At 54.2% G+C, this 23,865-nt stretch overlaps 1 protein-coding gene across 1 annotated transcript in view; it reads right to left on the minus strand.

Annotated features, from left to right (window-relative positions):
- RTN4R (reticulon 4 receptor) overlaps positions 1–19,421 on the minus strand; it is a 44,138-nt gene extending 24,717 nt beyond the window's left edge. Inside the window, exons 1-2 of the mRNA XM_062504281.1 lie at positions 19,013–19,421; positions 2,709–2,914 (exon numbers count right to left, since the gene is read on the minus strand). Coding sequence (XP_062360265.1) covers positions 2,709–2,914; positions 19,013–19,421 — 615 coding nt within the window. The remainder of the gene's footprint in view (positions 1–2,708; positions 2,915–19,012) is intronic.
- Between the last annotated feature and the right edge of the window lie 4,444 nt (positions 19,422–23,865).

The following is a 23,865-nucleotide window of genomic DNA, read 5'->3' on the forward strand; positions in this document are numbered from 1 at the left end:
AGAACAAGGAGCGACCACACACTCAGCACTGAAGCATTCCCCTGCCAGAGCACAAGGAACTTGTCTGTCCCCCTGGGATCAGCCAGAGCCACTCCATATAATGCTCCCAGCATCTTACACTTTTGATTTTGGGACCAAGAGATTTTTCCTCCAGCTGAAAATCTCTGCAGCAGCACATCAGAGCAATGACCAGGGGCAGCTTTCACTCCTGCACAGCACATCCCCTGCCAGAGCCCCAGCAGCCTGTGCATCCTTAATTGACAGAATTAGGAAGCTTATTTGAAGAATACTTGAGTCCTCAGAGTCTAATTTCCTGCTGTATAAATAATAAATCAGCAACAGCAGGCTCCGGGAAAACCAAATAAATAAATAAATAAATTTAAAAAAAGAACCAAAGGAGCCCAGATGAGTAGTATTCCAGCTTCCATCACACTGTGAGAAATCCTTTGCAGAAGTTTTTCACAATAGCCCCCAACTGCATTGTACCATTTCTCGCCTTGTCTGCTGGAACCAAGGGGATGGGAGCTGAAAATTATTCTTGGGGGCCTCTCTCTGCAGGCGTGATCACACCTTGTGATGAGCACAGCCAGCGCTAGGCTGTCCAAAATAAACATTCCAGCCTCCCAGAGCCCAGCCTGTGGCTCTACATCCAGGGAAACCTCCACCAGCATTCCCAGGAGACCTCTCAGCCCCGCTGCCATGGCCACAAGGGCTCATGACAAAAAAAACACCATGAATTTCCCAGCCAGTGCCAACTCCCAGTGCTCCCAGTTCAGCCAGAGAATCCCAGACCAGTTTAGGTAGGAAAGGACCTTAAAGCTCATCTTATTTCACCTGCTGGCCCTGGACAGGAACACATTCCACTGTTCCAGGGTGCTCTAAGCCCAGTCCAGCCTGGCCTGGGACACCTTCAGGGATGTGTCATTCCTGCCCATGGCAGCCCCAGGAGCTCACGGAGCAGGTGCCTATGTTATTGAATCCATATTTCTGTGCAGGGAAGGATGAGAATGTGCAGGCATCTGGAATTTGGGCACTCTGCAACTTCTTAGGGCTGAGTTTGAAGCTGTCAACTCCCTCAGCAGGTCCAGCTCCAGCCCCAGGGTGTTGGGTTGGAAAGTGCCACTCTGGTGTCCCTGGAACACTCCATGTGAAGCATTATCCCCTGCTGCCATGATCCATCCCAGGATGATCTGCCCTGTTGCCCAGCAAAGCTGCACTCAGAAGCTGCCACCCAGATTTACCTGGAATTACTCAGCCCTGGGTCTGAGTTCTGATTTCATTCTCGCTTCAACCCCACACTGGTCTACAGACACCACTGAGAGATCCAGGGAACCAGAGAAATCATGGAATCATGAAATGGTTGGATTGGAGGGGACCTTAAAGCTTGTCCTGTTCCACCCCCTGCCATGGGCAGGGACACCTTCCACTGTCCCAGGCTGCTCCAAGCCCTGTCCAGCCTGGCCTTGGACAGGTCCAGGGATCCAGGGGCAGCCACAGCTGCTCTGGGCACCCTGTGCCAGGGCCTGCCCACCCTCCCAGGGAACAATTATTTCTTAACATCTGATCTAAATCTCTCCTATTTAAATCCAAAACCATTTCCCCCCCTCTCCTGTCCCTGCAAAAGGAGCTGCATGTCCCACAGCCCGGGAAGTACAACAGGCCTGTGAAAGACTAGAAAGAATTGAGCAGGAGAGCTCCAGGAGTTCATGGAAAGTGTTTCTGCAGCACAAATATTTGTATTCCTCTGCTGTGGGATTTACAAGCACACACTCGACTCCAGCAGGGAGAGCCTGCAAACACAGGCTTGGTTTCTGTGTACTCACTGCTTGCTCCTGCCTTTCTCCCTCCCTCTGGCTTCTCCCTCATGTTATCTCCATTTTTTCCGGTGCCTGACCCAGGGAACTGTGGTTTCTGGAAAGAGAAAGTCATCACTGGGTGCTCTTACCAGGCAGCCCAGAGGCAAAGCAGCCCCTGAGACTGGGAGCACACAGGGGTGTCTGAGTGACCACTCAGACTGTCCCTTTTTTTCCTGGAATCATGGAATCACAGGCTTACTAAGGTTGGAAAAGCCCTTTCAGACTGTTGAGTCCAACTGTCAGCTCAACACTTCCCCATGTCCCCAAGTGCCACATCCATGTGACTGTTAAATCCCTCCAGGGAAGGGACTCCACCCCTGCCCTGGGCAGCTGTGACAGTGCTGACCAACCTTTTCATGAAGGAATTTTCCCAATATCCAAGGTGAACCTCCCCTGGCCCAGCCTGAGGCCGTTCCCTCTCCTCCTGTCCCTGTTCCCTGGAGCAGAGCCCGACCCCCCCGGCTGTCCCCTCCTGTCAGGGAGTTGTGCAGAGCCACAAGGTCCCCCCTGAGCCTCCTTTTCTCCAGGCTTTTCTCTCTTATCCAGCTCCCTCAGCCCCTCCTGGTGCTCCAGCCCCTTCCCCAGCTCTGTTCCCTTCCCTGGACACCCTCCAGCCCCTCCAGGTCTCTCTGGTCAGGAGGGGCCCCGAGCTGCCCCAGCACTGGAGGTGCCCCAGCAGTGCCAGCACAGGGGATGTGGAAGGACATTCCCAGCCTTCAGGTCTGTGCAGGGGGGGACAGAGGTGCCAGGACCCTGAGGTGACCATGCACCCAAGGCCTGAAGCAGTGTGGGGACAGCCCTTGGGCTGCCCTGCTGCGGACAGGAACTCATCTCCACAGGAACTTCACTCACAGGATTCCTACTGCTGGAAAAGAGCTCCAGGATCATCGAGTCCAGCCTTGGACCAAACACCTTCAGCTCCCTCTCCACCTGCAGCCCCACAGCTTCCAGGAACTGTGAACAGTTGTTCCCAGCCGGCAGAGAGGAAGGGCAGGGCTGTGGGATGTGGCGCTGTTCCTGTCCCCAGCTCTGCCCCGGGGGAGATGCTTCATCTCCACCTGGGAGCTCGGAAATGTGGAGCAAATGGCGCAGACAAAGGGCCCTGTTAGAACCAGCACTGCCGATAAATAATTCATGGGAGAGAAGAGGGGAGTCTCCAGGGAGCCAGGCAGGGATCTGTGAATCTGGATGAGTTTGCAGTGCTTTAATTATGCAAATTGACAAATGTCTCTACACTGAGAAATTCTGCTAGCCCTGCAAAAGAGCAAGAGCTGGAAAATAGCAAGAATTTCCCAAGGCCACATGCCCAGCCAGCTGCCAGCCACATCTGGCAGGGGGAGCCTCCCTCAGGCCCCTCTGGAACTGGCTCTGCTCCTTGGAAGGGCAGCCAGGAGCACTCCCCATAGAGGAACAGGGGGCAGTGCCTCCACAGCTCCAGCATAGCCACTGCCTCAGACCCTCTCTGGCTCCAGCACCTTTGCTCCCCACCAGCTCAGGGAGAGGGGATCAACACCCAGCTCAGGACTGCTATGGGATCACAGGTTATGGGATCATAGAATCACAGAATGATGGAATATCCTGAGCTGGAGGGACCCACAAGGACCATCCAGTCCAATCTCTGTCTTGTGGTCACTGGGCTGGCCCCACCAGGTGCTGGCCCTGAGTGGCCTCTGAGGTGCTCTGGTACCCAGAGCACAGCCAAGAGCAGGAGAGAAACCAGACCTGACACATCACTTGTGTGAGCTGGAAAGGACCCACAGGATCACCCAGCCCAGCCCCTGTCCCTGCACAGACCCCCCAACAATCCCACCCTGTCCATCCCTGGTGTCCAAACACTCCTGGAGCTCTGGCAGCCTCGGGGCCGGGACCATTCCCTGGGGAGCCTGGGCAGTGCCCAGCACCCTCTGGGGGAGGGAAGAACCTTTCCCTGATCTCCAGCCTGAGCCTGCCCTGGCCCAGCTCCAGCCATTCCCTGGGTGCTGTCCCTGTCCTAGGGAGGAGAGATTGGAGCTGCCCTCGGGAGGAGCTGCAGCCCCTGGTGAGTGACACAGAGCTCAGTGTCCTCTGCTCCAGCTGAACATTCTGAGTGCCCCTGGAATCCCCCAAGCTGGCCCTGAGCCCCACACCAGTGGAGCCCAGCACCCAAATGATCAAATCACCAAGGTGATTCCCCTGCAGGGAACAAGCTCTCTTGTTCCCAGGTGCATCCAGGGATGATCCACTACAGCTTCGAGAAGCAAAGCCTTTGCCTGTGGAATACTTCTGGAAAGCTGAGCCTGCCTTGGCACCTCAATGTTCCAGGCAGAAATAAAGCAGAGGAAGCTGAGTCCAGGGTACCAGGGGCTGGCATGCCCCCAGCAGCAGCCAGCCCATGTGAGACCTGTGGGAATCTGCTCCTTCAGGAGCCAGTGTCCCCAGGGACCCAACAGTGCCTCCTCCCTCGTGGTCCCAACACCGTCTGCCACCAGAGCGGGTTAATTAGGTGCCTCAATTAGATGCCTCATCCAGCCTCGTTAGAATCAAACCAAGGACTGGGCAGAGAGCAGGAGATGGGCACAGGGAATCCTGGCTCTGGGGATCATGGCACAGGGAATCGTGGGCTGTGGGTCATGAGAAGGAGGAGGGACCCGAGGGCAGGGACACTGCTGTCCCGTCCCTGTGCTCAGGGCTGCAGGGCAGAGGGGCTGTGGGATACAGCATCCCCCATTCCTCTCTGCAAGCCCTTCCCCAGATTGTTCTGAAACCCCCACTCCATTGCCAGTTGGTTTCATTTCTGAAAACTGACTTTTCCTCAGTTTGGAGGGAAAATATTTGATTTTCTCTCAAAACACGCAGTCCTCTGTTACCCAAAGCCAGACACTTTCACTGAAAAATTAACACTGCCTCTGAATTATTTTTGGGCTTGTCTCTTTGGAAGAAAGTGGGAGAAGGAAGGAAGGGAAGTGTATCATTGAAAAAAAATGGGGAAATGTCAATGCAAACAATATTTCATGCAGGAACGCCTGATTTGATTGAAAATCCATTTTCTTGCAAAATAAATTTTTCATGAAAACTGTATCAGTGCCAGCTCCAAAGAGGGACAACCTGGAGTGGAGACAAGTCACCTTGTTCCTCTACTGCTGATTTATGTCAGTCTGGGAGCAGGAGCTGGTGGCAGCTGCCTTGACCTGTCATGTGCTGAAAAAGTGGTTGAACCTCGCAATGCCAAGGCTCTGGATTTTGTTCAGGTTCTTCCCAGCACCTTGGCATTACACTGCTGGCTGCACTGATGCCTCCTTGAGCAGCTTATCCTCTTCCCTCACAATTTTGGAATGCTGATGGTGAGGCAGGTTGAGGGCCATGAGAGGAAAGATCTGTTCAGGGCAATCTGTTCTGGACTGGTGGGGCACAGCCCTGTCCCTCACAGTCCCCACTGTCCCTCAGAGGCCTCTGGGAGACATGGAAAAGGTGGCACCCCAAAATTATCATGCTCCACACACACGGCTGCAGAGACTCCTCTGAGCTTGCCCCCCTTGCTGATGCTTCCATCTCTGTGGGGATGGAAAAAGCTGCTCCTGCTGTGCCCTCAGGGCTGCGTGTGACAGCGTGTGACACATCAGACTCTGCCAGAGCCTCTGGAAATATTCAATGCCAGCAGGATGGGCACCCAGGGCACTGGGGATGCTCTGGGATCAGCTCTGTGCTGGGGGCAGGGTGCTGGCAGCTGGAATCTCTGTTTCCCAGGCTCTGCTCTGAGGGGTTTTCCAACAGCTGCTGCAGCTGCAGATTCATCACTGCTGCAGGCTGGGCTCACAGCAGCCACCAGGCCAGGGGATGGAGCTTGGCAGGGGTTTGGGAGAGGTTTTGGAGGGGTTTTGGAGGAGCAGGATGACTGCCCTGCTCCTTCCACAGGAGCTCTGGCCTGGACAGAGTTGAGTGGGAGCACAAACATTCCAAGATTCCAACATTCCAGGCATAGTCACTGAAGCTGCTGTCACACGGAGAACATGGAGAACATGGAATGAAGGTCTTGAGGCACTGCTGAGGCCCCCAAATGCTGGAGACAGCTCTGGGCCCCTCAATTCAAGCAGGAGCTTGAGGGGCTGGAGCGTGTCCAGCGAAGGGAATGGAGCTGGGGAAGGGGCTGAGGGAGCTGGGAAAGGGAGAAAAGCCTGGAGAAAAGGAGGCTCTGGGGGGACCCTGTGGCTCTGCACAAATCCCTGACAGGATGGGACAGCCCGGGGGGGTCGGGCTCTGCTCCAGGGAACAGGGACAGGAGGAGAGGGAACGGCCTCAGGCTGGGCCAGGGGAGGCTCAGGTTGGATTGTGGGAAAATTCCTTCATGGAAAGGGTGGTCAGGCCTTGGCAGGGGCTGCCCAGGGAGGTTTGGAGTCTCCATCCCTGGAGGTGTCCAAGGAATTCTTGGATGTGGTACTCAGAGCTCTGGGCTGGGGACAAGGTGGGGATTGCGCACAGCTGGGACTCGATGGGCTGGGAGGGCTTTGTCAGCCTCAGTGATCCTGGGATTCCCTGACTAAGAACTTCATGGGAGAAAGGTGATGTGGCCACAGCCCCTCACTGGTGACCAACTGCCATGCCCTTGCTATTCCCTGCGCTTCCAGATATACCACAAGACCTGGACATTGGTTATCCCCTGACCTCCAATCAAAAGTTTGGACACCGCACCGTGCCACCAGCCCTGGGACAGGCTGCAGGAGCCTTGACTGGATCAGGCAATTCCTGGATGAATTTTTGGGAGTGTCTTCAGGTCTCTGCACTGCCATTCATCAGCCACAGCCATCAGTTCTGGGAATACATCAGCTCCAGCCACCCTTCTTGCCACCCTTGGCGGGGAGCTGGGACTTCAGCCCAGTGTCCCCAAGAGCACAAAGGGAGCAGAGCTTCTCCCCAGGGCCCCACACCTGCCACAAGATTGGAGGGACACTGCATGGCCCTACTGCAGAGCCAGCAGGTTCTCTGCAGGACAGGGCTGCTTCTTTCCCTGAACCAGAGAGGCTCCTGACCTGTTGTGTAGCTCCATGGAACCACAGATCCATGGAATGGGTTGGGTTGGAAGGACCTTGAAGCTTGTCCTGTTCCACCCCCTGTCATGAGCAGGGACACCTTCCACTGTCACAGCGGGTTCCAAGTCCCAATGTCAAATATGGCCTTGGACACTTCCAAGGATCCAGGGACAGCCACAGCTTCTCTGGGCACCCTGTGCCAGGGCCTGCCCACCCTCCCAGGGAACAATTCCTTCCCAATATCCCATCTAAATCTGCTCCATCCCAGGTACAGCCATTGCCTGTGTCTCACTCTGTGCCTTTGTCAGAAGTCAGCGGTCACATTTCTTGGGGACCATGGAAGCCTTTGCAGGGCTGCACTGGCAGCTCTGGCTCCTCTGCCTGTTCCCTGCTCCTCCTCCCCAGGGAGAATCCGCAGGGATCCGTGCCAGGCTCTAGGGTGGGCACAGCCTCATTTTGCAGTTCTGTCTGGGCATCTTGGCCAGGTGCACAGAGGAGGCTGCAGCTGCCCTTGAGGGGGATCAGAGCTGGTGCACCCTGGTCCATGGACCATGGGCAAAGAGAAGGCCCCGTTATTTTCTGCCTCAGCACTGGAGCCAGACAGCAGTGCCTTCAAACAGGATCCTCTCATCAATCATTTATTGGATTTATGCAGCTTCACTTAGGAACCTGATTTATATTTCCTCTCAATTTACTGCATTTGAATTGTTTGCAAATAGGCACGTGAATCATCGGCTGGAGAGGAGAAAAAAAAAGCTATTTTCAAGCTTCATTTAGGCCTTTCCAAGCATTAATTTTTAGTTGCAAAGGCTATTTTTTGCTAAATTGGTTTTTAGATCTTGTCTTCCTTGTGCTGTCTTATAAATTTAGTGCTGCTGAAGCAAAAATGAGCAGAATTTAATATTTTTCAGCCTTCTGGGGCAGGTGCAAGGGCCCAGCCCTGTGCTGGCTTGTGCTGTGGGGCAAGAGGAGAGAATTTAACAGAAATACCCACCTTGCCCTCAGTGCAATTCAGCACAAGAGCTTCAGGACAAGTCCTGTGCACACTCCCCTGTGTTTCCTTGGTATCAGGGTTGGATCTTTCCTTCAAGAAGATTACAAATCCTTCAGCTGCACTCAAAGGGTGCCTTTGCTCCTGGAGCATCACCTCGGAATGCAGCTGGAGAAAAGCCTCCAGCTCAGCTGTTTTAAAGGTGAACTCATTCTAGGGCCACAGCCTCCAGCAGCTTTTGTGGGTGGCTGGTGGCTGATGTTTTATTTAAACACAAAGCCATGAGATTCCAGCTCGGTTAAACAAATCTTTTGCTGGGAAAATATGCACATATTTTTGACACAAATCTGTCCGCAGCTCCATTAATTCTCCACCAAAGTGCTTTACCTGCTGGAGCAGATGATAATTCAGCAATGTAAACAGAGCCTTTTAATTTCATTTTGGGATCACGAAGGGAAACAAAGTGATTAACAAAAGCAGGATAAACAATGGTTCTGCCTCCTCCTGTTAGGATTAATATTCGCCTGGAACTGATGCTGCTCTCCTGGGAGCCAGGCGATGCCGTGCAGTGCTCAGGGCCCAGCACATCCAAGGACATGGGACAGGGCCAGCAGGGAAGGTTTGGCTGCCTGGACACAGGGACAGCGCCTTCTCCACACTGTGATCTGTCAGCACAGAGGGAATGCATCCCCTCGGCTTCTGCAGTGCCCCAGGGATCTCTGTCCCTGCTGCCAAGGCTGCCCCACCACCCACAGGGTCAGGTCATGGAATCATCACAGAATCCCAGAATGATTTGGGTGGGAAGAGACCTTAAAGCCCATCCAGTGCCACCCCTGCCACGGCAGGGACACCTTCCACTGTCCCAGGCTGCTCCAAGCTCCATCCAACCTGGCCTTGGACACTGCCAGGGATCCAGGGGCAGCCACAGCTGCTCTGGGCACCCTGTGCCAGGGCCTCCCCAGCCTCCCAGGGAACAATTCCTTCCCAGTATTCCATCTAACCCTACTATTTATCAGTGTAAATCCCTTATCTCTTGTCCTGGCACTCCAGGCCCTCTAAATTGTCTCACTCCATCTTCCCTGTCATCTCCTCCAGGCACTGGAAAGCTACTTCCCTGCACACCCTGTGCAAACAATGCCAGGGAAGGACTCTGAGATGGGACATGGAAGTCCAGGGTGGGATTTTGGGGTGTCTGTGCAGGGTGGGAGCTGGACTGGAATCATCCTTGTGGGGCCCTTCCAGCTCAGGAGATTCCATGTTTCTATGATTTACTTGGAAGGGGAGCCTTCAGGCAGCCCAGAAAGGTTCTGTTCAGGAGCAAGGGGAAGGGATAAATCTCTACCCACAAAGGTTTTGTTCCTGACAGCAGCATGGGGTGGCAGCCCCAGCCCTGGCTCATCGGGAGCTGCAGGAAGTTCTATGAGTGCCACAGCTCCTCTCCAGGTGTCAGGAATGCCTGTGGGATCAGTGGAAGAGACAAAATGTTATCCCAGCTGGGGCAAGGGCACAGGGAGTTGCTCAGAGCTCTTGCTCCTGACGTCTCATCCCATGCTGCAAACCCAATGTCCAAGGAAGAGCTGGGAACCCCAGGGATGGCAGGGCACGGAGTGGGGCTGGGAACAGGGGACATCACGGCTGCTCCTTCTCCAACACCTGAGCAATAAAAAGCAGTTCAAGCAATAAAAGAGAGCAAGATGTGGCTCCTGGCTGGGCAACAGCTCCATTCCATCCAGCTGACTGGGATCTGATCCATGCTGAGATGCAGGTAGGGAGGCAGATGCAGAAGGGAAAGGGCTACAGGACAAGTACAGAGATCATGTTAAGTCACAGTCTGAATTAAATCTTCATGATCTTGTTTGTGCTGCAGCTGCCAGAGGAGGGAAACCCAGAAGGCAGCAAAGTTTTGGTGCTACAAACACAGGCTTTTCTTGCTTGATTTTGGTGCTGCCGTTTGAGTCTTTATTTTGGAGGATGCCAGGCTAGGCCTCTGCAGGAAAGAGAAGGGGAGCATCTCCTAAGACACCTGTGAACCCAGAGTGAACCATGGGCACCACTGGTGGCAGAACTGGGCTGGAGAGCACAGACACTGGCACCAGGGAGTGCTGTGTCCATGGGGAAGGATCCCTTGGGAAGCCCCACAGGAAGTGTTTGTGTGTGTGCACAAGGAGAGGATGAGAAGCCAGCTGGGCTACTAAAAGGTAATCACAGAAGACCAGGGAGGTGAAGGGAAGGAAGAGCACCCACGCCTGGGCTTTGCTGGGCCTGGACTTAAGGAGGGGATGTTCAGACCAAGAACTCACTGAGACAGCTTACACAGATATCCTGAACCCTTGGATGCCAATAATAGATTTCCCTGTCTGTGGCAGAGTGGTTACCTCATCCTGGGCACTCCAAGCTGCTGGAGATGTCAAGTCAGAAACCTGGGAGAGACTGGCAGGACATCCTGATGCTCCAAGGGCTGGAGCCCCTCTGCTCTGGAGCCAGCCTGGGAGAGCTGGGGGTGTTCACCTGGAGAAGAGAAGGATCCAGAGAGAGCTCAGAGCCCCTTCCAGGGCCTAAAGGGGCTCCAGGAGAGCTGGAGAGGGACTGGGGACAAGGGATTCAGGGACAGGACACAGGGAATGGCTTCCCACTGCCAGAGGGCAGGGCTGGATGGGATATTGGGAAGGAATTGTTCCCTGGGAGGGTGGGCAGGCCCTGGCACAGGGTGCCCAGAGCAGCTGTGGCTGCCCCTGGATCCCTGGAAGTGTCCAAGGCCAGGTTGGACACTGGGGCTTGGAGCAGCCTGGGACAGTGGAAGGTGTCCCTGCTCATGGACTGGATGATCTGTAGGGTCCCTTCCCACCAAACCATTCCATGATTCCATTGTCTTCCTGATCAAACTGTGGCAAGTCCAGGTTAGGGGAACACCTCCCACTCCTGCTGAAGGGAGGAGAGGGAGGAAAGGAAAGGGAGGACAGGGATGGAAGGAAATTCACAGAGAGTGGTGAAGTACAGAGCTCCCAGGCACTATCAGAGCATTGCAAGGAAACCATGGAAAATCAGGGCTCCAGGAAGGTAATTCAGGAATTGTGTAGGAGCGAAGTACCCACCTGTGTGCTCGTTTATTACAACTTAATTTGCATTCCAAGGTTGTCATAAATATTGAATAAACAATGATTTCGGAAATGCTCTTATTGCAAGTTCTTTGTGAACGAGTGAAAAGGTTCCTCTAGAAAGGGGAGGAGAAAAATGAGTTCAAATGAGTGGGGACACCGAGGGCCTGGTGCAATGTGTGAGCTGCAGAGTGCTGCAAAACCTTCCCACTGCAGTTAAACTGCCTCTTGCAAGAAGAGGCAAACGGGCAGGAAACCAGCACTTGAGGGTCTCTTTTTCTTATCCAAGAGATTCCTTATCAAATCCACTGAAGAGCATTTCCTCTCAGCTGCTCAAGGGACAGCAGCAGAATGCCAATATAAGGAAGCTCCAACAGCAGTAGAATAAAAAGCTCCTTGATATGGTGTCTGGGGTGGGCATGGATGTGATTCCAGAGGCCCCAGGACATCTCTGGATCCTGCACATGAGCTCTGTGGTTCTCCCTCCCAAGGGGACACATGAGAAGTCACAGAATCACAGAATCATGGAATGGTTTGGGTGGGGAGGGACCCTACAGATCACCCACTTCACGGGCAGGGACACCTTCTACTGTCCCAGGGTGCCCCAAGCCCCAGTGTCCAACCTGGCCTTGGACACTGCCAGGGATCCAGGGGCAGCCACAGCTTCTCTGGGCACCCTGTGCCAGGTTATTCCCTCCCAACATCCCATCCATCCCTGCCCTCTGTGGCAAGCCATTCCTGTGTCCTATTCCTCCATCCTTTGTCCCTCCATCCCTTGTCTGCAATGCCTCTCCAGCTCTCCTGGAGCCCCTTTAGGCACACTACAATCACAGTTAGGGTTGGAAAAGACCCGCATGGCCATTGAGTCCAAGCACTGACCTCATTAACCAGATACTGCCCAGGACTGCTGAACTCTGTCCCTCCACCACCACATCCACACGTGCAGGGATGGTGACACCACCCCTCCCTGGTTCATACCCCAAGCAGGACCTTCTGTGGCGTGGAACAACCCTCTGGCCAGTGTGGGTTGGCTCTCCTGGCCACCTTCCATCCCAACTCACTGCCAGAGCCTGGGATTCTGAGACTCCAAATCCCCCTGGATTTGGAGTGACCACAGCTTGGCACTAACCACAACCTCAGAGTGTTCTCAATGTTATACTCACACCAAATCCCAAATGCTGCCCTGCACCAGCTCCAGGAAGGGAGGGATCCCATCCAGACCAAAGCAGGACAGTGTTGACAGCAGGACAGTGGTGACAGCATCTTGCTGAAGGTGCCATGTGGTCCAGCCAGAGCGACTCTGACCCCAGCACACACAGACAGGGGATGAACAGCTGGCACAGATTTGTCACCACCCTGCATTCGTGAACTGGTGCCATCAGGCATGGCACAGAAACATCCTCAGGAGGTGACAGACAGGCCCTGGCTCAGAGCGAGCTTGGGGAAGGGGAGTTCTTGTTCTCATCCCACTCCAAGCAAAATTCCCAGCTGAGAGAGCAGAGCATGGAGAACTGGCAAAGTCAATAATGATATTTGGGAGCTTCTATTTAAAAAGAATTCTGACTGTTTCAGAACATCTGCAATGACTTGGGATACTTCTGTTGGCCATGTAGTCCACATGACTGGCACAGAGCAGCTGTGGCTGCCCCTGGATCCCTGGAAGTGTCCAAGGCCAGGCTGGACAGGGCTTGGAGCAGCCTGGGACAGTGGAAGGTGTCCCTGCCCATGGCAGGGGTGGCACTGGAGGAGCTTTAAGGTCCCTTCCACCCCAAACCATCCCACAATTCTGTGATATTAATTTCACCAATCAGCTGCAGGGTCTGTGTGTCTCTGAAGACCAAGCAGGAAGCACTAATGTGCTGTGGATTTTCACATTCACACACAATAAACCAATCAGAAATCCACCATCTGGGGTGCTTTTTGATAATTTTAGAAAACCATTAAAAAAAAAAAAAAGACAGACGAGAGCCAGGATGAAATCTGCAGCTTCTAGAAGTTAAATCCCTGTTTCTGCAGCACCCAAGCAGCTCAGAATCTGGGTCTTAGCTGCTCCTGTGAACCCTTTTAAAATTCTTTTTTTGTACAAGCAGTAGACTATTGAAGCACTACAAAGATCATGGGGCTTTCATCCTGCTCTGTCACAGCAGAAGATCCACGTGGGTCCAAGCAGGTGAGGCAGGACAGAGTGTGACAGCCCTGCCCTGGCACAGGCAGAGGGAACAGGCACAGCTTTGGAGAATTCCACATTTGGGATTATTCACATGCATCACCTGCTTCACAACTACAATAGATCCCAGAAAGCCACTCTGCCTTTCCTCTCTTCAAACTCACTCTGTCCTTTGGCTCAAACAGAATCCTGGGGCAAAGCCCTCCACAACTGATGGATGTTTGGTGAGGCTCCAGCCTCACCTGAGTGCCACCAGGGTTAGAAATGTCACCAATTCCTCTGTGCCCTCCTGCCCTGCCCTGGACACCTATGGCAAAAAGGTCACCCACAAAACCCCACCCCAACCCTCTGATCACCCTGGCTGCCCTTCTCAGTGGCTTTTCCTTCACTCCAGCAGCTTTTCTGAGGCAGGACAATGAGAAATCCATGGATTATTCAAACCATGGACATAGCATAAGGCTTATTATATCCATATTAAAAACCCTTCTCTTAGTGGCATAAAATCTTTGCACATTCAAAACAAATTGATTCCTTGTTAGCATTAAAAAGTGATCTCAGCTTGCAAGGCACAAAGTGGCTGGAAAATTTCCTGTGCACACAGGCTGACATTTCCAAAGGGAGCAGGATAAAATCAGCCTCGTGCTCCAGCCAAAGGGAACAGGAAAGGGTTTGCTGAAGAAAATCAGTGCTTGAAGTGCCAAAGTACCAGTAAGTTCAACCTGGAAACTCTGATAGGATATAAGAGCATGGGGTGGTTTGGGTGGAAAGGGACCTTAGAGCCCATCCAGTCCCACCCCTGCCATGGGCAGTGACACCTTCCACTGTCCCTGCCTGCTCCCAGCCCTGTCCAACCTGGCCTTGGACACTTCCAGGGATCCAGGGGCAGCCACAGCTGCTCTGGGCACCCTGTGCCAGGGCCTGCCCACCCTCCCAGGGAACAATTCCTTCCCAATATCCCATCCAGCCCTGCCCTCTGGCAGTGGGAAGCCATTCCCTGTGTCCTGTCCCTCCAGCCCTTGTCCCCAGTCCCTCTCCAGCTCTCCTGGAGCCCCTTTAGGCCCTGGAAGGGGCTCTGAGTTCTCTCCAGAGCTTTCTCTTATCCAGGCTGAGTAATCCCAATCTCTCAGTCTTTCCTAATAGGAAAAGTGCTTCAGCCCTCTGATTATCTCTGTGATGATTGATGACTGATGATGATCTTTGTGACCTGTAAGGTGAAATCACAGGCCCTGGATCTCTCCCAGGGCATCAGAACTGGCCACTGAGGCCCAGAAAATGTGTCTACATCATTCCTACAGCCAGGCTTTCCCTTTCACTTCATATCTTTCCGTATGCATGAGCTTTTTAAAGCCTAACCTTAAGAAATCAACTTCAGAAGAAGAACAAGTCTCCATAGGAAAGCTGGGAAGCTGCTAAGAAACTAATTAAAGGAACAAGCACAAAACAACCACTTCAGTAGTACCAGCCTCTAAGAGGAGCAGAAAATGAAGGAAAGAAAATGCAGCCTTGCAACATGAAAAGAAATAAAACTAAATTTTAAAAACTTTTTTAAAAAATTATTTATTTTAATTTTTTTTCCCAGTTGCTTTGTGTTTACCCTGGTTTCTCTGCACACAACAGCCCTGGGCCATAGCTTAATCACTACCACCTCACACCCAGGGAATTCCGTGCCAAGCTGGATTTTGCAGGTCATTTGGACCACCAGATCCCCCAGCAGGACCAGGAGCAGTGCCCAGGGCAAGGTGTGTGCCTTCAGGGAGGATGTTCCTCCTCTGGGCATGCAGTCATGGAATCTGGTTGGAAAAGCCCTCGAAGACCATTCCCAGCTTTCCAGGGATAAACCACAGCCTGGGCACTGTCCTGCAGCTCCTGTGTGTGCCTGGCTGGGAAGGCAGGGGACAAGAGCCTGTCCCTGCAGTAGCATTCCTGCCTGGAATCACTGCACAGCCCCAGGACAGAATTGCTTCTCTGACCTCCTCAAAAGCAGACATTAAAACTCCCTGGACTGAATTCTCTCTCCTAGCTGGTCAGGAGGGAAATGCCAACTCTGTCCTCTGACCCAGACATGCCCCCACCTTATCCCAGCAGCCACCTCCTGCTCCTCAAACGTGGATTTTAGCTCCAGCTGCTGACACCAAGCCCTGCCTGACCACAGGAGCTCTCTGCACTCCTGTGTCTCAGTGCTTGAGCCAAAGTCCTGCAGCTCCAAGGTGGAATCTGAGCTGGGGCTGCTGCGGCCATGGTGGGGTGGGACCCAGAGCTCTGGCAAGAGAGATCCTGCCGCACACAGCCCTTGCCCCTGCATGGTGCTGCTGTAAGCTGCTCCTGCAGTGTGCAATCAGAATCACAGAACTGTGCAATCATTCACGTTGGAAAAGAGCTCCAGGGTCACCGAGTCCAGTCTGTGCTGATCCCACCTTGTCCCCAACCCAGAGCACTGAGTGCCACGTCCAGGACACCTCCAGAGATAGGGACTCCAAACCTCCCTGGGCAGCCCCTGCCAATCCCTGAGCACCTTTTCCATGGAGAAATTCCTCCTGATGTCCAACCTGACCCTCCCCTGGCCCAGCCTGAGGCCGTTCCCTCTCCTCCTGTCCCTGTTCCCTGGAGCAGAGCCCGACCCCTCGGCTGTCCCCTCCTGTCAGGGAATTGTGGAGCGCTGAGCAGGGATCCCAGGGGCCTCCTCCAACTCCCAGTGCCACATTCCTGGGATCACTGGGCTCCCCTGACTTCATCCAGGGAAACTTAGAAACGCAAACCAGCAGCCCAACCCAGTAAGACTCAGTAAAACCCAGTATGACCCAGCGAAACCCAGCACGACCCAGCACAAGCCAGTACAACCCTGTATAACCCCGTACAACCCAGTATCACCCAGCAGAACCCTGCACAACCCAGTATAACCCAGTATGACCCTGCACAGTCCAGTACAACACAGCATGACTCAGTACAACCCAGTACAACCCAGTACCACCTACTGTCCCTTCCAAGAGCAGTGCCTATGGCAGGTCTGCCAGCACCTTTCACCACCAGCAGCCCTGCAGAGGCTGGCCCAGGTGTCTCGAGAGGCTCAGAAGCAGCAGCTGGGGGTGCCCGGGCAGTCCCTCGGGGTCCAGCTGCAGCTCTGCTCCCTGCCAAGTACAGCCTGGGTGGGGTGGGAAGTGATCCCAGACACTTCCCAGCCTGAGCTTCGAACTCAGGAACTGCAGGGAGATTGTAAAGATGGAGCATTGAGAGCCCTTGATGTGATTCTTTGCTGAAGCACTGTGGAACCTGGAAACACTCAGCCTGCTTTTTACAGAGGGGGCTTTCCCGAGAGAGGGCCTGGAGCAGACAGTGGGAGAGGATGGTGTCATTACCCTCCCCAAACTTTGACTAGGAGAGCTTCCCCAGCCTAAAGCCCATGGAAACACCTGAAATGGATGTTGCAGAACCCCTGGGGGGATTCCCGAGGGAAGCAAGCAGTGCCTGCTTGGAGGTTTGTGCAGACCTGAGGGTCACTGCCTGTCCATGTCCCCTGGAGCAGGACAAGCCCTTTGCTGAGAGAGATGTGCTGAGACCATCTCCACCATCAAGAGCTCCGTGCAAGTGAGGGAATTCTCCTTGCTGGTGGGGATAGATCATCCATGGAGAGAAACAGGGAACAGGGAAAGTGAAGCTTAGAGTCACCAAGGACACAGACACCAAACAACCCAGAACAGCAGGACATAGGACCAGGCACCTTTGGGTGGGCCACAGGTCAGTGGTGCTGTCCTTTCTTTGATGGAGGTTTTGTAGGATTTGAGACTGTTCTGACTAAAATCCGACTGTCCTGCCCAGATGCCAGAGCTGTGTATCCTTTCAGACACGAGCAAAGCCAGCAGCACTGCACCCTCCCTTGCAGATGGGGACCCACAGCACAGCCCAGCTGCTGGGGGACAGGGGCAGCAGGAGGAGAGCTCAGGGATTCTGGAATTCAGGGTTGTCCTGGCTGTCCTGGAAGCCCCAAGGAAAGCCACCCAATGTCTAAAGTCCACCCCAGACAGTTCTGGCAACCTCAGGAAAGGGTATGGGGCCAAGGAAGAGGGGCTGGCTCCTATTCCCAAGGGATCACCATCTCACCAGCCTGCACTGCACGGCTTGTGCAGCCTGCTTGTTCCCTGCTTTGGCCATGGTTGCCAGCTCTCGGGGGTGGGCAAAGGTCCTGGAATGTCCTCTCTCTCCAGCTGAGCCAGCACTTCTGCCTTCTCCAGGGGAATGACATTTCCCTCCCTTCACTGGGAAGCCTCGGCACGCAGCTCCCTCCAGCTGCTACAGACAGGGCAGGATCCAGCTCATGGATTTGGGTCTCAGGGAGAATGGCAGTCGCTCCTTGGTGCAGGGGTGGGGATGGAGCCCAGTCCTGCCTCTACCACCCGGCACTGGATGTTCCTGGATGAACCTTGAGCCAAGATTCAGGTTCACAGAGAAAGGGAAAATGTAAAATTAAACTTTATTTTCCATGTCCAAACACAGCAGATCCAGATCTTCCTGCTTCACACATCCAAGAGTCTGGTATGGTATATCCAAAACCAGCAAATGCTCATAAGAAATGAAGCTTCCAGCCAATGTCAGCTCAAGCCACAGTGCTGGGACTGAACTCCAATATTAATCCCACCTGGGTGGCCTTCTGCAAGTCCTGAGGGGAACTGGCCCACGAAAAGGAAGGTGGGATTAGAATATTGCTTCAGTGGAAATCTGTCCCAAGGGAGTTCAGAGAAAGGCACAAGACAGACCAGTTGTGAAGAGCCTAAAATGATGTCAAGAGCCAGGACAAAGGGTGTGAAGTAAAGACACCTGATCTGACTGTCCCCTGAAGAAAAGCTAAAAGGTGACCTGATAACAGCCCTTGAGCACTTCCAGGGGAGGAAACCAGTGGACACGCAAAGGCTCTTTAATCCAGCAGAAGATGGCAAAGAAAGACCCAGATTCCAGCCAGGGAATTCAGTTCAGGGAAAGTCACAGTGATCAACCATAGCCACAAGGGCTGGGGAGGGAGCAGCAGCTGCTCTATCAGCCACTGCCCTCCAAGCCATTGTCCAAAATCCAGACTGTGTTCCTGCACCCAGTCCCTGCAGCTGTGCCTGCCGAACCCCATTCCTGGCCCTGCCTTTGAACCAGGCAGCTCTGCCCTCCCAGACACCATTTGCTGATGCACAGCCGTGGCACAGAGGCAGGGGAGGCTCTGCAGGAGTTTTCCCATTCTCCCACGGCACAGAATCACTGGATGGTTTGGGTGGGAAGGGACCTTAAAGCTCATCCAGTGCCACTCCTGCCATGAGCAGGGACACCTTCCAATGTTCCAGGGTGCCCCAAGCCCCAATGTCCAGCCTGGCCTTGGACACTTCCAGGGATCCAGAGGCAGCCACAGCTTCTTCTGGGCACCCTGTGCCAGGGCCTGGGCACCCTCCCAGGGAACAATTCTTGCCCAATATCCCATCTCTCCCTGCCCTCTGAAAGTTCAAATCCATTGCCCCTTGTGCTGTCCCTGCACTGGGACTCCACTGCTGACCCCCTGATCCACCCCTCTTCCAGCAGAGCCCTTCAGGAGCAATGTAAGGATGCAGCAGCCAGGCCCAGGCTGGACCCAGCACCTGCAGCTCCCTCATCAGAGGTTATGTTCTGGATCCTTGAGAGGATGTCACAGCCCTGTTTCTATTCCAGCCAGTGCCTGACACCCCAAAACTGCCTCTTTCACGGTGGGACTCCCAGTGTTCATGATCCCTCTTATTCCTAAAAGCAGTGGTGGGGCAGGCAGCAAAACCCAGCACTGCCCCCAGCTCCTTCTGGAGTGACGGGACAAAGGCCCTGCTCAGGCTTGATGCCTTCTCCCCTCCCAGGTTGCCAGGATTTTACTGGAATTCCAGGGCAGCCAGTGGGAGAGTGACCCCGGGCATCAAAGGAGCCCGGCACCACCTCCCGAGCACACAGAGCACCAAGTTCCACAGCTAGTTTGTCCCAGGCCAGCTTTGCCTCTGGCCATTTGTTGCAGAGCCAAGCACAATGGCGTTGTGCCGGGTTTTGCAGCCTCTCCTGGGGCTCCATCACACCTTCTAGCTCCATCACACCTTCTAGCTCCATCACACCTTTCAGCTCCATCACACCTTTCAGCTCTGTGCCACCTTTCAGCTCTGTGCCACCTTCCAGCTCTGTGCCACCTTTCAGCTCCATCACACCTTTCAGCTCTGTGCCACCTTTCAGCTCTGTGCCACCTTTCAGCTCCATCACACCTTTCAGCTCTGTGCCACCTTCCAGCTCCATCACATCTTCCAATTCTGTGCCACCTTTCAGTTCCATCACACCTGTCACCTCTGTGCCACCTTCCAGCTCTGTGCCACCTTTCAGCTCTGTGCCACCCCTGGTGCCACCGCTGTTTGCCATCGCAGCTGTTCAGGGGAGCGCACAGCCGAGCGCATTCCCCTCCCCACAGCCCCCCGGGCAGTACCTGCTCCTTGTGACAGAGCTTCCAAACTCATCCTGAGACAAAGATTCCCTGAGAATCTGCTCCAAATGGTTTGGAAATCTCTGCCTTGCCTGATCTCTTCATTTTGTGATTCCAGTACCAAGGGTGAAGCCAGAGGAGGGGCTTTTGACAGGGACACACTGAGGGATCACATCTCCTTTGGCAGAGCTCCCCAGACAAACACCTCAACATCTTTTGCTTCATTTTCCTGGTTTCCTGAACATCAAATCCAAAATGGATCCTGTGGCTGCGTTTTTGTTGGTGCACAGCCTGCTTGGGAAGCACAGCAAGACAGAGTTGCTCCCATGTTTGCAAAGCAACCAAAATCACATTTCAGTGGGAAAACTTAAGAGTTATTTTTGTTTTTTCTAGGGAAATCTGGGGTGGGGAGAAGAGGGGCTAACGCTGGAATCTCCTTAAGAATACAGATGCTGGGTTTTCAGTGTCTCTCCTGAACAGTAATCCCATTTTCTTAGCAGGATTAATTCCTGATAATCCTGGAGTCGAGTTTGCCCTGGGATCAGCTCTTTGCTCAGTGCTTGTTCCCGAATTTGGCAGGGTCAGAGAAGTGGTGCCACAAGGTGTCCCTGCAGCAGGATGGGTCCCTAGATGCCAGAGCTTTTTTTCTCCACTTATCCCACATCTTCTGGAGCTGCTGCCCAAGGAAAGGGCCCATTCCTGCTGGGAGGAGCACATACCTGGGCTCCAGTCCCACTGAGCTGCAGACTCCTTGCTTCCCTCTCCTACCAGATTCCTGGGAGGAGGCTCCAGTTCCAGAGCTGGACCAAAGGGGCAGTGCCCAGTGGGCTCAGGGAATGACAGCCCCATTTGTGTCCCCAGGACAGCTCCCTGTTTCAAGGACATGGCTTTGCCCTCCCACCCCTGGGAGTCATTCAGGGAATTTGGGTCTTGGCTTCAGCAGTGGTTTCCCCAGAGGAGCTCAAAGCTCCACGGCAGGAAGTGTCCCCTGGGACCAGCTGGGACACAGCTGCCTTGGGACCAATATATCACAGTTCTCTTCCATTCCCTGGTTCGCCAGGGGTGGGAGTTGGCACCAGACTCTCACTGCTGCCCTGGGCCAGCCTGGGTGCCCAGCCAGACCAGCAGCACCTTTTCCTGCCCCAGCCCAGGGGGATATCTCCTCCAAGAAAAGTTTATCACTTCACCTGAGCACAGACAAATGACAGGGCAGGTAAAAACACACCTGGGGCTGAGGAACCACCCTGGTTCTCTGCTGGGTGAGCACGGAAAGGGCATCTTGCAGTTTTCTCCATGGCCTGGGCTGTGCAGGATTAAGGACATGAAGGTCCAGGACTGGCTGTGGCCAGCTTGGACTCCCGGTGTGGGGGAGCTCCAGGACACAACCAGAGAGGATCTCTGTGACTAGAGAGGGAAGGTGAATTCACAGCTCAGCAAAACACAACAGCATCCTACTGACTGGGGCACATCTTCTGTTTGTCAAAATAAAATGTAGATGCTTAATAATTAATGAGCTCATATGCAAAATAGGTATCATAGCAGAAGGGGGGGAGGGGGGAACGCATTGTTCCTTTAGAATAAATATTTAACATGATACAGAACAGCATGAATTTTTAAAGACAAGTTTTTGTAACTGCGGAGGCTCTGTTAAAGAAGCAGAACATCTTCAAGCAGCAGTGCCAACTTCTCGAGTGGGCACAGCCATTCCAACACAGGCACTGCAGAAAAGGAGAAGAAGGAGGAGGAAGGACAGGAGGCCTGGAGGAGGAGAGCCTGGGCCCCAGGAATAGCAGATTTTCAACCCCCCTCCTCCTACAGACACAGCAAAGCAGCTCTGAAAGTGCATCTCCACTGGAGGGGGTGGCTGCATGGGAAAGGGCTCAGCCTGCCCTAGTGGGTCTGTGAAGTCATCCAAGGAATTCCTGCTGATTTCAGGCTTTGCAGGATTTCAGGGAGAGTGAAGGCTCAGGGAGCAGAGATGCTCCAGCCATTTCTGCTTTTTGGGATGCGAGGAAGGTTTGTGCTCCACCCTGTGAAGGGCCGATGGGTGCAGCGTCCAGTGCCTGGGACACTGCCTACACCCACCCATGCTCTCATCTTTCCCTCTCCCCACCCCTTCCAGTGACTCTGCACCATCAGCTGCTCCAGGCACTGCCTGCAGGATCGAGAATGAGTCAGAAAGGGATTTATCCTGCAGGGAATGCAGCCTGCTCCAGCCCAGCTCAGTTCCCACAGCCCTCCTGCCCCAGCACTCCCATCATCAAACCCAGCAGAGCCTTTGACAGCCCTGGGCTGCTCCAGGCTCACCCAGCAGCTCCCACTGGGATTCTGCAGAGGTATCCAGCAGCTTCTGTAATCCTCAGTCCAGCCCAGCAGCTCCCACTAGGATGTGGTGCTGCAGTCAGCAGCTGCTGGGATCCCCAGCTCCCAGAGGAATTCCAGGTAGCCCTACCTGCTGGATGCCCCCAGGACCCTGTTCCACAGATGGTTCCACCCCCAGCTCAGCTCTCCTGCCTGGGCACCTCCCCAGCCAGGGCGACCCCTGAGCCATCCCTCTGCCGTGGGGACCATCCTTCTGTTGTGGGGACCATGGGTCACAGCACCACGGGGCAGGGAGAGGACAGAGATGACCCCCACAGCTCCATCCCCACCCTCCCAAGGGCAGGCTCATCACAGGAGCTTTGGGAATGGGAAGTGAAAGAGGAGCCAATCTGCCCCTTCAGCTTTCTGCCTGTTCCACCAGCCAAGGGACACTGAGGGCATTTCCACAGGTGGGAGCACCAGGAGGTGACACTGAACTGTGCCTGTGCCTGAAAGGACACTTTGGGGGAGGTCCCAGGGCAGAGAGAACCCAGGAACTGCATCACTGGCTCTTGGTACGAGCAGGGAGGGACAAGCTGCCCCTGGTGGGGGCAGGAGCATGGAGAGGGCACTGCAGGAGAGTCCTGCAGGAAGGACATGGAGTTGGGTGGGTTGAGCTTTGGGAAATCTCCCCTTCTTAAGTTTCCCATCCACTGCCAGAAGCCAAAGGGCTTTGGGTCCCATTCCCAGCTTCCTCCTAGCACAGGTTCAGCACTTTGTGCACTGTGAGGTAGTGGCAGGATTGTCCCTTCCCTGCTGCTGAGGTGAAGGAGTTAAAACAGTGCCACTGGTGATTGTTCCCTCAGCTGTCCCTGTCCCCAGAAACTCCAGGATGCCCCCCCAGGAGACAGGCCACAAGAAAGCTATTATGCTGTGCATGATATATACCTCCCATAAATCCAGGGCCCATAAATTAGGGTAACCTTCTGCTTTAAGAGTTGCCTGAGTCTGCAAAGACATCCCAAAGTCAGGCACATCCTCACTGGAGATATGGGAACTCTGTCCTCACCTCCCTTGGGAGCACGGCCCTGGGACAATGGACAAACACACCCCAGCCCAGGGGGCCAGAGGAGCTGTGCCAAGAGCTCAGAGCCTGGGGAAAACCCCAATTTCTGTCCCCCAGAGGGGACCAGGGCTGGTGTCTGAGCTATTCCCAGTGTCCCCATGGCCTGTCACCCCTCGTGATGCAGCTCCTCTGTCCCCAGGGGGTTTGGTATCACTGAGTGCACAGAATGAGCTCTGAGTCCTTGCTGACCTCTTAGAGTTCAAGGAAAGGGCCATGAAAGGATCACTTCCCTGCTCCTCTCTGGAAGCACCTCACCCTACAGTGACAATGCCATGTGTCTTGGCATGAGCAGAGGCAGCACAGACCTTCTTCTTCTTCTTCTTCTTCTTCTTCTCCTTCTCCTTCTTCTCCTCCTCCTCCTCCTCCTCCTCCTCCTCCTCCTCCTCCTCCTCCTCCTCCTCCACCAGAGCTGAGTGGTCACTGTGGCCTTGTGCTATGTCCAAGCTCAGGATTCAGCCCCAGGCTGACCCTCACTGCAGCAAGACTGCCAGGGCTCCTTGTGCCATCCTCCCCTCCCCTCCACCCCACATCCCAAACACCATCCCAGCCTGGGAGTGCCAGGGATGAGAGCAACACAAATGGAAACAGGCCCAAACTGGGATTTACCCTCCTGGACGCAGCTCCAGGCTAATGGCAGGAATAATAACCCTGACCACAGCCCCAGGGGAACAGGATCCACCCAATCCCCCACTGACCTGAGGCCCCTGAAACCCCTCATGGAATTACAGCCATTCAACTTCCACCTCATTCCTACCTACTCTTCTCTTGCCTCTGCTTGGGAGTTTCTCCTGCCCAAGCAGTTGTCCTAGAATCATGGATTCTGGATTGGAAGGGACCTTAAAGGTTCCACCCCCCTGCCAGGGACAGGGACA

This window comes from Cinclus cinclus, chromosome 17, assembly GCF_963662255.1.
Source record: "Cinclus cinclus chromosome 17, bCinCin1.1, whole genome shotgun sequence".
Classification (NCBI taxonomy): Eukaryota; Metazoa; Chordata; class Aves; order Passeriformes; family Cinclidae; genus Cinclus; species Cinclus cinclus.